Below are 14,778 nucleotides of genomic sequence, written 5' to 3' on the forward strand. Positions count from 1 at the left end.
CACGATATTTATTTATCAAAAAGAAAGGCATCCTTAGGTATCTTCTCCCACATATTCTACAGTTCATATCCATCCTCCCACCCAAAAAGGCACAGGACTGTCCAGACACTTTTCAATATTTTTTATTGTTTGACAGGCATTTACAACGTTCCATTCATAGACCTAAAAACATAAAAATAGACCTTCTTTCAGCTTATAAAAGAAATATATAAGAACTTTTGACATAGACACATCATGACCTTATGTACAAGAGACAATGGCACCCTCTCCAAGCACCAGACTTTCCAGCATTTTCAGACAAACCCGTTGCACTGGGACTGGTAAATGGGACTATTAGAAGCCTCTGCTTCAGTTTTCCACCCAGACACAATCGAACTGGAGATGAAATGGAACAATGCAGTGATACGAAGGGTATAGAAATCATTCTAAAGCTCTTTAAGAAAATCAGAAGATATAGCAAAAATTTAATAGAATAAAACTCTCAAAAGATCAAGCTCAAAGCCCTGGAAACCCAAAAGGGGAGGGATACAGGGTGGGAAAGCAGGTAAAGCAAGCAGGGGCACAAGAGCATGATGTTCTGAATTCTCTATTGTCTGGAAATATAAAGTCATAACTGATTTTTATAAAATATAATTCCTAAAGCTACTATAAAATTCAGGTCTTTAAAGTACCTACTGATGTGTCAAACATCAAATAGATATTTTCCCCAAAAAGAAAGTTTTCATATTATTTAAACCTTTCTTAGGAAGTGGACATTGTGAAATGGGAAAAAAAAAAAAGCTATAAACCTTTTTTTAAAAAAAAAGAAAAAATTGAAAGTGCTTTAACTTGTTTTTGTTCTTCCTATTTGGAAATCTGTTTAGAACATTAGTTTGTATTAGCATGTTTACCCTGTTTTGTTGGCATGTAGAAGGTGTTAAACCCAAGACATGTTTTTGAAGAGGTGGTTTTGTTAAACGGTTTGGTTATGGACTGTCGGGGAAGGAGTAGGTAATCTATGGATGAAGATGCAACTATGATGGGAAAACCAATGATCACCATGGCAACCCCATGAGGAGGAGTCTCCCCTCCCCGGCCATGTGCAACAGACACACACATTGCCCATCCCGGTGTCATGTTTAATCCAACCAAGCTCCCATCTCAAGTAGAGATTCAAACATTTAAATTAAAAAACAAAACAAAAAAAAACCAAAGCTGCTTCTTGGGAAAAAAGTTTCTCCTAAGCATCTTGTTGGCCTTTCATATATAAATATAAAATCACCATGCCTCACTCTCTCTGTAAAAGGTAAAATCCTCATTTTTTTAAAACTCAGAGTTACACTAACACTGTGTAAAAGTCTCATCTGTTTGTGCCCCCCTGCATCTCAGGTAAAATACAAAAAATAGTGTTTTTTTTTTTCAAGTGATAAATTTGGATCTCTTTCCAAGGAGTTTGGCATCTTTATAATTCTATGCAAAACTAGAACTTCCGAACACCGACATCGAGTAAGACCAGCCATAGACCTAAACAGAAGAGAAAAAAAAAAAAGAAAAAAAAAGGCTCATGGAAACATAATCTCCACCTTCTCCTCACACATTCTTAAAATACACAGATATTCTCAGACATTTAAGAGGGAAAGGAGTAAGAACACTGCAAGCTGTACAGTTGCTTTGTTTCCCCAACTAGGAGATGGCTCCTGGATTGGTTTCAGATAGAATCTTTTATTATTTTTTCATGTGCTACCCTTTAAACTAATCTGTAGTACATACTTAACTCCTGGGGTAATTTGCTTTCCAGTGCTATAGAATTTTTTTTTTTTTAATCCTTTAGGCCCTGATTAATTGAGAATAAATAAAAGCCCTTGGTAATATAAGACTCTATATACCAAGGGTAATATATTACCCTTGGTAATATATAGAGAGAGGACTCAAGCTGATTTGGGATTCTTGAACAATTCTTTCCGATGTTGTTAGAAACGATAAAGTTGGGTGGCTACATGGCTTCAGAACAAAGTCAGCTGCCAAAACCGTGTGTGCAAGAGTGCGACTTAAAGGGAACATTCTCCCCCTCGCGAGTCCGGGAGGGGCGTGGGGTAGGGGTGGGGCAGGAGACGTATCTACAAGGACTGTCTCTACCGGGGCACGGGGCAGTCAGATCTCAGTGTTCAGCTTCCTGGAGGGGGCAAAGTCTTCACGCCTAACCCAAATGACCTCGTCGCTCGTGCTCTCCGGGCCTCCGTTGACGCCCGACAGGGCGGCTTGCTTCTTGAGCTGCGTCATGCGGGATGCGTGACTATCCAGGGCCTTCTGGCCTCTCTCCCGCTGACTGATGGAGGCGGCCTGAAGCCGCTCCTGCAGGTCTCGGTCCGCCGCGGCGCCCTTCAGGGACTCACAGAACTCATCATCGTCACTGAGGATGTCTGTCTCCTTGACGTCATCCTGCTCTTCGTACTGAGTAAGGTCAAACTGTTCCTCTACCCAGCGGTCAGTGTCCCCGCCCCCGGGGGGCTGCTGGGACTCTTTCTCCGGGCTGCTGGCGGAGATGGCATCAGAATCAATGGTAAACCTGTTTCGGGCCAGTCGCCGCCTCCTCCTCCCAAGAGACTTGCTTGGGGCGGACACTGCGCACACACACAAAAATATAAAAATAAAACGCCCACATGCTTTACGTGCGATGCAAATCCAGAAAGCAAATACAAGAAAAGGAAAGGAAAGCCTACACGATATGCATTCAGGACCTGGATGTCGTTTGGGGCTTAAAGTCCGGATTTCACCGGTCTGTCTCGGGGTCTTTACCTTGCACAGGTGTCTGGACTTGGAGGATGTTACAGCCAACGATGGAAGGGGAAGGGGGGGCCAGCTGGGGGCGGCATATGGGCGGGTTGTAGGTTATGGGGAAAAGGGGATTCAACTCCCTCTGAAATACTTTCTCTACCCTGTGCACCTGGGAGACAGCGAGTGCAGATTCTTGCTGCTGTCGAGGGCACCACTGATGCTGGGATTAATGAGTGCCCTCAGTTCCGACCACGGCCCATGTCACAGTGCTCTGGGAATCTCCCGGGGCTGTCCTAGAGTCATTTAGCTGGCATAAATCTTTAGTAAGGATGGGGGAGGCCTCCAGAGTTTCATTGTCTTTGTAGAAATCACCATGATATATCAAGGAGGGAAAAACACGGGTCCAAGTTATATTGCTTTCTGGAAAACTGAATGTAACAGTTCTCGAGGATCTGCAGGTACCTTAAGGGCACAGCCTTGTTTTTGGAGAAGCTACAGAAAGAGTGGGTCTCAGAGATATTAAGTCCTCTTTCTGACAAAGCCCCATGTGAAGTTGAGGCTAAAGCAAATGTGAGCCTTAGTCTCTCCTGTCTCTGTTTTGTGTATCCCCAATTTCTCTTCTACAAAGCAATTAAACTACCAGTGCCGGAGTGGAAGGAGAAATAAATAATACAACACCCAAGCAGCTGATTAACAAAGTGCTAGATAAAGTGACTAAGAGTTAAGAAAAACAAATCTTTGAATTCATTCTTTCACCCTATTGCCCTCTAGGAAGCCAGTATTTTTTAAAACAAACAAAAGACACCACCCAATCAAGCAAACAATCTCACACACACACACACACACACACACCCCCCAGACACATGGAAATGCTGCCACTTCTCCCTTGATATTGAAATGTACCATGGGCTTTCCAGTGGGAGGCAGGAGCCCAGACACCACTTAGGAGCTACTTTCCTGAAATCTAAGCCTGAAAAACCATTAAACTGCTTCAGTGCTGCTAGAAGGTGACTATTCACAATTACCGCCAAATGCAGCCTTGACTTCAAATACAGCAGGTACAAGGTCAGTGAGCTGGACAGTGGTCTAAACTGGCACCCGCTCTGACCATCCTCTGTCTCAGATCCCTGTGCTTCCATCATCATTCCTGAGTGTTCTATCATCTTAAAGCATGGAGGAAATAGACACCACTCTCACTCAAGGAGGGGAATGAAAATCATTTCCAGGAAAAATGGAAAAAAGAAAGAATTAAAAAAAAAAAACACTACTACTACTACTACTACTACTACTACTCTACTGGAAAGAAGCAGAAATTACTGTTCAATTTTGTCTCAGTACCACCAGAGTGGAGCCTGGCTCTCTCCAATCACTCTCTTAGAATTAACTCAATTCCAAATTGGGATATTGGAAATATTTGTCAAGGATGTGCAGGTTTAAGTATTTAGGAGTAAAGTATGCTAATGTCTATTCTAGAAATGTGTCAAAAGTAAGATGAGCAGATGGATGACAGATGAATAAATATGTGACAATGAAAATATAAAAAATATTACAGACAGTAGGTATGAATGTATACAGTTCTTTCATTTGTTCTATATGCCTGAAAATTTTCGTAAGAAAATGTTGGAAAAACAAAAAAATGTGTAGTTAGGTTACTGGCAGACATAAAGTGCTTTTAGACTAAGGGAGACTGGCTATTTGCCTTTACTGAGCAAAAAGAGAAATAAACTAGCTGGGTATTCAGGACAATGCATAATGAAGCGTAAGAATAACCCAGCCAGCCTTACGGGATTCCAGGAGACAATCTTTGATTTGAGTATTTCCACTGTTCACTATTAAGACTGACTAGCTAGTGCTGGGCTGACCCACTCCCACACCATTTTTAAATCATCGAATTTGAAGATCCTGACGACAGTGAGGCGCTTCAAAAGCAGAGTGATAAATCAAGACTTTCTTAGCCAAAACTGAGCCATCAGGCAAAAAATCTTCCTACTAGCCAAAGCCAACAGGCTCTGACATCAAGGCTCTCTCTCTTGATATTCAAGATGATGGGGTAGGTTGTAGCAACTTTGTTTTCTTCCCAGAGGGATCTCAGCAGGAAAACTTCTGAATGTCCTACAGACTAAAAATGCTTAGTTTCAAAGTGAAGGCAGCTCTGACTTTAGGTTCATCGATTAACAACAGAAACCTGACCAATGACAGGTGGGGTTTCCTGAGGTTGGCACACATATTCCTAATCCTAATTAAATATATGTGGCACAAGTAAAAGGAACAAATGAGACAATGCCAAGGTGAAATTCTCTGCTGTGAGCTCTAAAGGGATGAGAAAGCTTTTTACATGAGGGCTCCATGAGAAATTGTGGATAGAGAAGTATGCAAGACACTGGTGAGCCCAGAAGAGTACTGGGGGTTCACTATACCAGGTTTTCAGTAAACACTTATCAACTGATTGGAGAACAGATATGAGATAACTAGCCCCTTAACATTAGTTAAATTAAGGTACTTAAAGAGTATAATACACTTTGTCAGGGTTATGTCTATGAAAACCTTCAACCATTCACAGTACCATACCTGCCTCTTCAACACAATTGAGAAAAGGCGGAAAATCCTTTAGAAAAGAGATCAGAAGCCTTTCCGGCAAATGCAAAGGAAGCCTCTTTTATTGGAATCTTCCCTGCAAAATTCTGGACTGCCTCTTAAGAAAGGAGTGATAAAAAATGTTAATGTCTTGATGTCATTAATACCTAAGTGTTAGGAAAATATCTTTCTTCCTAGATAGACTTTAATGCCATTTACAGGGAGTCGTATTGATCTTTACTACTTCAAGGTGGTAGAATAAGTCCTAAAAGAATATTTACCCTGGGACCACTTGAACTCCAGATTCCTCTTTTCTAATAGCAGCTCAAGGCTTCCCCAAATGAACATGGAAGCTAAAAATAGTTGCAGGCCCAAGGTGAGGGTAAAAATCTGATGGGTCATCTGGTCTACCAAACATGGCCTCCTTACTGAGAACAGGCATGGCTGTGTTTCTCGAGGAGAAAGCCACCATGTTCTCAGAATGGTGGGCCGTGACTTTGCTGAGACATCACACACTGCTTTTTGCTGGACAAAGCTGGCTGTCATGCAAAGCAGCAACTCTCATTCGGCAAGCGGGCTAAGACAGCCCCTCCAGAAAGAGAATGTGCTCACTTCCCAGCTTGGCAAATGAGAGGGAAGCTCACCAGCCAGAAGGAGGAGGACAGCGAAGGGAAAGCTTGAGGGAGGGCAAGAGGCTTAAACCAAGGGAGGGAGGCAAGGGCCGGGAACCTCACACCAGGGAAGAACGTACTCCAGCGTTAGCCCCCGCAAGGCCACGTCTAAGTCTTGCTCAGTGAGGACGTCAGTTCTACAGTGGAGTGGGGATGACAGGGATCTTGAACGTCTGAATCCCCACAGTACCTGCCCTGCTCATGGCTGGCCTGGCCCCTTTCAGCGCACACAATCGTTTTCCTCCAAAAGGGACATATTGCTGGGAAGAGGGAAGGCTTTCGGTCTTCAGGAGCTGTCTTCTATGCTTATCACGCAGGATGGAATGCACAGCCTTCAAGAAATCCTTTCTGCTCTCTGGGGAGCTATGAAAAGAAGATTTACACCTGTTAGGGAAACAGCACTTAACACAGGATGTTATCAGGGGCAGCCAAACAAATATCCCTGAGGACCAAAGGTTAAAGACTGAGGCCACGACTCCAATTTCACTGCCGAGCAGCAGTGTTGCCGAGCAGCAGTGTTGCCGAGCAGCAGTGTTTTCATCGCTGGAGATAAAGAACACGTATTCCTTTCCCTTTATGTTTTGTGATTCATCTCCTGCAGCCAATTTGGGACCGAGCAGCCCATAAATGAATAGATTGACGGAGAGATGGATTTTGCGCCACAAAGTTGCCAGATTCTGCTCTTGGTACTTAAGGCAGAGCCTTTCATTCTAAAATATTTTACAGACAAAGGAACCACAAGATTCTTGCTGCTCTGCAGCACACTTGGAAACTGATGTCCCAACATCTTTAGTTTCCTCTGAGTTGGATATCAATGCCTGTTAAATATCAACACCTTCCATGACACACTTCAACATGTAAATATTAAAGTTACATTGTTAAGAACTGGAAAATCTTCCCAACTTCCAACTTGCACGATAAAAAAAGTGCTTCTTAGGTTATTTTTCTTGTTAAGTTCTTAATAGTTTTACCCAGGCAAGTTTTAGCTGGCATTCCTTATTAACAATGAATATGGCATCTCTACGGGCAGGCTCATTGGACCCTGTGGATTTATCAACAAAGTCGCAAGCAGGGGCTTCCCTGGTGGCACAGTGGTTGGGAGTCCGCCTGCCGATGCAGGGGACACGGGTTCGTGCCCCGGTCCAGGAAGATCCCACATGCCACGGAGCAGCTGGGCCCGTGAGCCATGGCCGCTGAGCCTGCGTGTCCGGAGCCTGTGCTCCGCAACGGGAGAGGCCACAACAGTGAGAGGCCCACGTACCGCCAAAAAAAAAAAAAAAAAAAAAAAAAAAAAAAAAAAGTCGCAAGCAGATTAGCCTAAATAGACTGTAAAGATGGTGCTAAACCACATGTAGATTATCTGAAAAAAATTTCAATTCTAGTTCCAACAGCTTCCTGGGATCTGCATTTGTTGATCCCTGTCACCCAACACCCAACAAAGAGGCAATGAAGAAACACAAGACATGGGCTTTGAAGTCAAACCCACTGAGTTTGAACTCAGTATTCATTTGCTATAAGGTTTTAGCAAAGTACCCTCTGTGAGCCTTGGCACCCCATTTGTCAAATGGAATAACAGTACCTCAGTCTGACTAAGTGAAATAATGCATGTAAGGTGCTCAGCATAGTTCCTGCTTGGTAAATGTGCCTTCTTACTGTATCAGCAGCCACGTTATAAAATATTACTAACAACCATAAAATATTGATTCCGTTGAGTTTTTATTGTGTCCGTGGGCAACCCATAGTATACTACATACGGTGTGGGGTACTGGGTAAGTACTGAATAAATTACTAAGCATCTATGATAAAATTAAAGCATCATGGAGTACAGATCATATTTAAAGTCAAATGTATCAGAATGCTGGCTGTTGGCACCATCCAGCCTGGTGTCTTTAGGCCAAAAATAAGAGAGAGAGAGAGAATTGGCTGCACTTGAGAAACGTACAGTTCTCAAATTCTTAATGACAGAGCCCAAAAAGGAGGAAGATGAGGAGGAGGAGAGGAGATGGTGACAGGAGGGAAAGAAGAAGTAAGTGGAAGCCCACATCATAAGTTCAGCTTCCCCTCCAGATCCGTAGGTGAACCTGAGTCACTTGAGCCAGCCTCCCTAGGTTGAAGTTTCCCTACACGACGAGGAATCCCAGCAACACTGCACACGCCCTCACCTCCTCCCGGGTGACTCTCCATCTGCTGTACCTCAGAGATGTTACAGTATAAATGATGCACCCAAACACCAAAACAAAACATGAGACAACCATGTCCTTCTAACCCACCAAATGTACGTATAGGAAGAAAGCCCTTGCTGGAATGTCAAATATATACGTGAAAATTCCGATTTCCTTTTAGAAAGATATTAACCAGGTTACTGTCTACATTCTGATAAAATTAGTTTAATTTATCCAATTACTGTTACTTGGTAAGTGTTAAATACTTTCTCAAGTGCACAAGAGAAAGAATGTAGCTTCTAGGGATGCACAGGCTGGTCTGCAGAACCCAGAGGGGTTGGGGACACCAAGCACTGTCACATCCCTTCCCTCTGGGTGGCACCTCCCACACTTCATGGCTCCAGGCTCACCTGCAGCACAGGTGGAAGACCCTCTCTGGCCTCCCTTCAGACTCCGATTTTACGTGGACAATTTCACACACAGCATTTGCTTCTGCATCTAGAGAAATTAAAACAAGGATGAATGAGAGTATGTTTCAAAGAGATTTATTTGCATTTTTACAAAAGCATTTCCCATGCTTTGGTGTAGGATTCAATAGAGCAGAGCCACATATGACCAAAGAAACTTCATTCCTTTCCCGTGATCTCAAGAGACAAAATGATTGAGAACTTAATGGGCATGAAGAAAAAGAATGCTTGGAAAATTACCAGTTGCTAAAATCTCCTTCTGGACGGTCTAAAAGGACAATCAGTCAATCATATTGATGGAAAAACTGACCCTTTTAGCTGCACAGCCCGTTTGGCTGAACTATTTTAATTAACTGATTAGTTGTTTTGGCAAGAGTTGGACTAGACAGAGCCCAAGATTCCAGTGCTGATTTCATCAGGCCAGTGATATAAAGAGGCAAGCCCCTGCCATCTGCAGCACAGCCTTCCCCCTGAGCGACTGGGACTAGTGCCCTGGACAAGCGTGTCCTGGGAACGAATGGGGTTCCTCTTTCTCAGCCTGCCCACAGCACCCAACCTGAAGGAAGCCAGAATGGTACACTGAGAAAGAGAGAAACAGTTATATTTAGAAACAACTTCTAAGTCTTTCAGTGCCTGAATATCGTATTATTTTGCCGGGTTATTCATTATTAGTGTTTATGAGAAAAACAATTCACTGCAGACCTCAAGACTGCACATTGTGAAGTCTCATCCTTACCTAATGGTTCAAAACCCTAGTTACAAACCCTCATCCTGCCCACATTATTTAACCAACCAGGACCCATATGCAGAGAGTTTCACGGGTTTTCCCAAACGAAGACGAAATCTAGAAATTTCCATCTTCTGATTCTCATATCCACTGGAATTTATTTCACAACAAGAGATGTGTTGGCTGGTCTTTGTAAGTCCATTAAAATAAACTTTTCTCTTGATTTTAAACTTGATTTGAATGAAAAACCGAGGGCGGGAACGGAATATCATCTTCACAAAGATGGCTTTGTTTTCCAAACTTAAATTCTTCATGTATTTAGTCCTCAATGAAGGCAAAATTCCTGGCTAAGGAGAGTTTGAGGTTTGTTATAAGCATACGCTTTCCTATTTATAAACCAGGCACAAGGAAACATATGAACTAGATAATTCACAATCTAAGACTGCAAAGTAAGACAGTGCTAGTGTTTAAGTGTCCAAACCTCGAAATATTATTATAGCTGTTTGTAGACCTATGATTTATAGGGGCCTGAAAATTCATGTGTAAATCAATTTTACAAATCAAATCAAAGCTAAAAAGGCACGAGGGTCCTCTGGGCCAGTAGGTTAGACAGAAACCTTCTTAAGGCAAATAATCATCCCCAATACATTTGCCAGACGTGGTTTCTGCATTTGAGTTTTCCTCCTGCAATGCATAACAACTGAGAAGGAAGTGGTATCTAGTTTAACTTGGGTGGATAACTGGAGGTTTCCCAAATACTGCAGGTTTTTCCTGCAGTATTCATGACACTGGACTAGGGAAGAGGTGGTTCTATAAGGATTAGAGCCAATTTTATGGCTCATGGAGGTGACAAGTGAAAATGGGGAGGAAATGAGTGACACCAACCGGACATGAAGAACTTATTGCTCATGCTAGATGCCAGAAACACAAAAGAGAAATACAGATCCACTGTGCACCTGCAGAGGTCCACTTCCATGGCCCCTCTTACAACCAGAAAGCTGTACCTGCTGTCCAAATGGGACGGCAATAGAGGGGTCCCGAGAGTTTCCACTTGACCCCAAAGCTGCTCCTTCTCAGGTGTGCCCGGGAGAACCACTGCTGATTGCTCCTCCATAAAACAGCCTCAAATTAAGCCCTGGATGGGGCCTCTGAGTCATAGCAATATTGCTATTCTTAGTCAATACCGTGCTGACATTCACTTCTCTTCTCATGCGCTAAAGCATCAACTAATCATCTTAGCAAGTACTTTCATCACTACCTAACAACTTGCTTCAAGGCTACTTGGGTCATAGAAAAAGAACTGACATTTCATGCTGATACAAAGATAAAGATATGTAATGCTTCAGGAAGAAAGAATGTATTCAATGGCTTTTTTTGTGCTTTGGGTGGTCTTTTTGGGTCTCCCAGTTAAAAGGCAAGTGAGTTATTTACATGGGTTTTGTCTGCTGATGGTCACAAAGATTCTTCCCAGAAGTACAAGACTCATTGCTACTTAGATGTGAGTCCCTGTAATGTTATTAATATATATAACAGAATGAATAGAATTCCTTGGAACAGTATTAAAGGCACTACCTCCATTCACTTAGCTCATTCATTTAATAAACAGCTGGGTAAATAAGAGGCAATGGAGAGACTGAGGGAAAGGAGACTTAAGCACAGAAGAAAAAAGATGGTAGGGTGGTTAGAACCAAGAGTGTGGATTCAGAAAAACAATTCATACATACACAGAAATATGTACCCAACCTGTTTCAGAGTTTACCTGCACTGGCCAAAGCTCGAACCTGCAACGCTTCGGTAGGAATCATGTGTCGAAATCGGAAGGGGTCCCAGTCCTCGTAAATTGAAAGCCTGTGAGATCCTACCTGCAGGAAGAGAAGGAACTAGGTGCATGAGAAGTCTGTGCTCAGCCCGGACCAGACCCGCACACACTTTCTAAACCAGTGATGCTGCAGACACAGAGAACAGACTTGTGGTTGCCGAGGGGGAGGGGGAGGGAGGAGGGAAGGACTGCGAACCTGGGGTTAGCAGATGTAAACTATTACACAGAGAATGGAGAAACAACAAGGTCCTACTGTAGAGCACAGGGAACTCTATTCAATATCCTGTGATAAACCATAATGGAATAGAATATAACAAAAGGAAAGTCTACATGTGTATAACTGAGTCACTTTGCTGTACAGCAGAGACTGGCACAACACTATAAATCAACTATACTTCAATAAAATAATAAAAGTTTAAAAATATGTCATTAAAACAAATAAATAAATTGTTTTAATTTTCAAAAAAAAAAAAAAACCAACAAGAACAACAAAGCAGTGATGCTGGAACCCCGGGTCACTCCCCCATGTGTACTTTTGTTCACCCAGCAGCAAGCCAGAGGCCATGTGACAAATCTGCTGAGGGTGCGCACATAAGCTTGCTAACCAAAGTCAGGCAAAAGAGAGACAAAGGAAGAAAGAGAAAAGGGATCCCAAAACAAGCACAGAGGGGCAGAAGAACAGGGAATGGATAAAAATAGTATTAGGAAGGTAGTAGGTTCTGGCCACGGTAGGCCCAATAGCTATTTACTTTCATGCTCTAAACGTGAGTCTGCCTGCAGGAAGGCAGGATGGGCAATTTCCTTAAGTCCTCAGCAACACTTAAAAAAAATCATAAAACACTCATGCCTGACAAAGGTGCAGAATTACAATTACGCAGATGCAACTGAGGAACAGATAGTAAGGGAGATACTTTGAAACTATGGGGTGAAATAAGAAGTCTTACAAGTTTCCTCTTCTGTTTGGAACCATCTTTATACACAAGGACCACAGCAGTTTTGAAGACTGGAAAAACATAAAATGAAGGCAGTTACGGCACATAAAGGGTTTGGTTTTCCCCTTCACTTCAACAATAACTTGTGGTAACAAACACTACCGTTATAAAGAGGACAGACAGTCCCCTTGAATGAGCTCCCATTCCACCCTCCACTCACTCAGCACATCTGAGAGACGCAAAAACCTGTTACGACAAAATTTTCCAGGTCCCAGATAAACAGAGAAAGCCTAAAGAGATGGAAATAAACCCTCCTGCCCCACTGGAAACTTTTGGGTAAAATATATTTTCATCATGGTATCAATTCAAGCTTAAAACTTCAGCTTATACACATTTAACAAAAATGTACTAGTTCAGCAGCTGAAGGAACAATACAAACATCAATAATAATAATGTTTCAGGTAATTTCTATTTATGCACATTAAGCTAATATTACACACACGCAGAGTGCTCCTAATTCAGGAAACGTAATTCATCTCTTTTGACCTCCATAAATAAAAATTAGTTTGTGAAGTAGAATGCAATTTTACTTTTTCCAAACAGGATGAATCACAATAAACGATTTAGAAGCAGGGAGTAGGTAGTTTTATTCTTATATTCTTTGGGGGTGGGGGAAGATACAATGGAATTATGCATAATCTTCCATAGAATTCCTTAAACAATGCCAAGCACGTTCAACACTCAGTGATTCTGACTCCCCCCCAGAGAGGAAAGAAGAACTGGTGTCCAGAATGACAAGGAAGGGTGACCCCAGCCCATCCTAGGCTCCCTGGATCAGGGTCTCCATCTCCCTTCACACTCTGACCCCAAGGCATAGCAGGGACCCCATTAGTCACATGGCAGCTGGAGGGGGCACACCCGGTGTACCAGACACACAATTACAGGGAATTCTCAGCGACAGGCTCCCCAGGCTCCCAGGCCCTCTGCAGACTAACCCAACGTGTCTGGTATATTTTTTTATCATTTTTTATCCTACTGACCCATCAGGCTCCCTTTGCGTAAGACTGCAGGAAAAAAAGCTTTCGGGTACAAAGAAGCAGACCCCAGCCACTGGGTCTGAGCTGTCACAGCACCTGACTTCGTAAAAATCCCAGAGGACAGACTGCGAGGTTCCCACTGACCCCAGGAGGCCACACCGGCTCTGCACGGAGGCTGCACAGTAGCACCCGAGGCGGCCCTTTGTCCTTAGCATGAAGCCTTCAGAAATCACAGTGTCCAGGACAGCAGGGCCCTTTAAAACGGAGGGAGCTCCACTGCAGGAGAGGGTGAGGTTGCCAGTGAACTTAGTCTCAGAAGACCCACCATCTCACCGGGACCAGAGCTCAATGAGGTCGTTGCCATGACTCTAAGAAGGCTACTGGTCTGCCTCGGTTCACCTGGACCATCTAGGATCACAGCAGTCGGGCCGGAGTGGACCCCAGTCTGGGCTCTGAGCATTTCCACCCTGATCCCTCCCTGATCCGCAGCCGACTGTCACTCAGGTGACTCCAAGTGTTGCCCATCCCTTCAGACGTGGCCTTGATGTCCAAAATGCCTGGCTGCCCTGACCAGCCTAAATCACTCTCTCGATATCCCAGAGGTGAACATCGAACACCCTTGAAGGCCAAAACCTAAACAAACTATTTCTTTCCTTCTTTTAAAGGTGGTGATCGTCAGCCCTGAGTACAAACTAGCCGTCCTGGGAGCCGTCAAGGTGCTGGGTGGGCAGCCGGTCAACTTTGTTTTCGGAAGAAAGCAGCACTATTTCCTGAGATCAGAGCAACGGAAACAAGACAACCACATTTTAACCCCAAAGCTGCCTGTTCAATGGTAATTAAGTTACTTCCCTCACAGCAACTCTTCCTTGTTTCAAAACACATTTCTAGGGCTTCCCTGGTGGCGCAGTGGCTGGGAGTCCGCCTGCCGATGGAGGGGACACGGGTTCGTGCCCCGGTCCGGGAAGATCCCACATGCCGCGGAGCGGCTGGGTCCGTGAGCCATGGCCGCTGAGCCTGCGCGTCCGGAGCCTGTGCTCCGCAACAGGAGAGGCCACAACAGTGAGAGGCCCGCGTACCGCAAAAAAAAACAAAAAAACCAAAAAACAAACCACATTTCTAAGGCTCTGTTAGTTCTGCTTGCTACTTAAAAATCACACCAAAACTGCCAAACATGTCACCTTTTAAGGACTGGGAATCCGTCAATAAGCTCATTACGATGACGACAGCCTGCCTTGAGCCAAACACACACATTGCCCCCCAAACCTCAAAACTGGCATTTTCCTGAACCCTTTCTATCACAGGTTGGCAAACTAGGGCCTGCCTGTTTCCGCACAACCCGCCAATACTAGTGCCCATTTGTTTACATACTGTCTACAGCTGCGTCTGGCTACTTATAGCCTCTTGGTCTGCGAAGCCTAAAATATTTACTATGTGGCCTTTTACAGAATAAGTTTGCCAACCTCCTACCTTGTCCCAAAGGATTTTCTTTTTCTAAATCTGTTTATTTCTAACAATAGGAAATATTAAAATTCAGGAGACAGGCATGAAAAATCCCTACGTTGAACTCTGAAACAGTTCATCAATAGCCCAGCATCAGAAAGAGGGAGAGAGATGATTTGGATTATTTCCTTCAGA

The 14,778-nt window shown here is 43.6% G+C and overlaps 1 protein-coding gene across 5 annotated transcripts in view; it reads right to left on the reverse strand.

Annotated features, from left to right (window-relative positions):
* Positions 1-2,130: 2,130 nt before the first annotated feature.
* Positions 2,131-14,778, reverse strand: part of TIAM1 (TIAM Rac1 associated GEF 1) — a gene marked incomplete at both ends in the record, with an annotated part of 138,031 nt that continues 125,383 nt past the window's right edge. For all 5 annotated transcript variants that reach the window (XM_079705045.1, XM_079705044.1, XM_079705043.1 and 2 more), the window contains 5 exons: positions 2,131-2,600; positions 6,190-6,362; positions 8,572-8,659; positions 11,115-11,217; positions 12,119-12,177. In XM_079705045.1, coding sequence (XP_079561171.1) covers positions 2,131-2,600; positions 6,190-6,362; positions 8,572-8,659; positions 11,115-11,217; positions 12,119-12,177 — 893 coding nt within the window. The remainder of the gene's footprint in view (positions 2,601-6,189; positions 6,363-8,571; positions 8,660-11,114; positions 11,218-12,118; positions 12,178-14,778) is intronic.

This window comes from Hyperoodon ampullatus (genome assembly GCF_949752795.1).
Source record: "Hyperoodon ampullatus genome assembly, chromosome: 5".
Taxonomy (NCBI): domain Eukaryota; kingdom Metazoa; phylum Chordata; class Mammalia; order Artiodactyla; family Ziphiidae; genus Hyperoodon; species Hyperoodon ampullatus.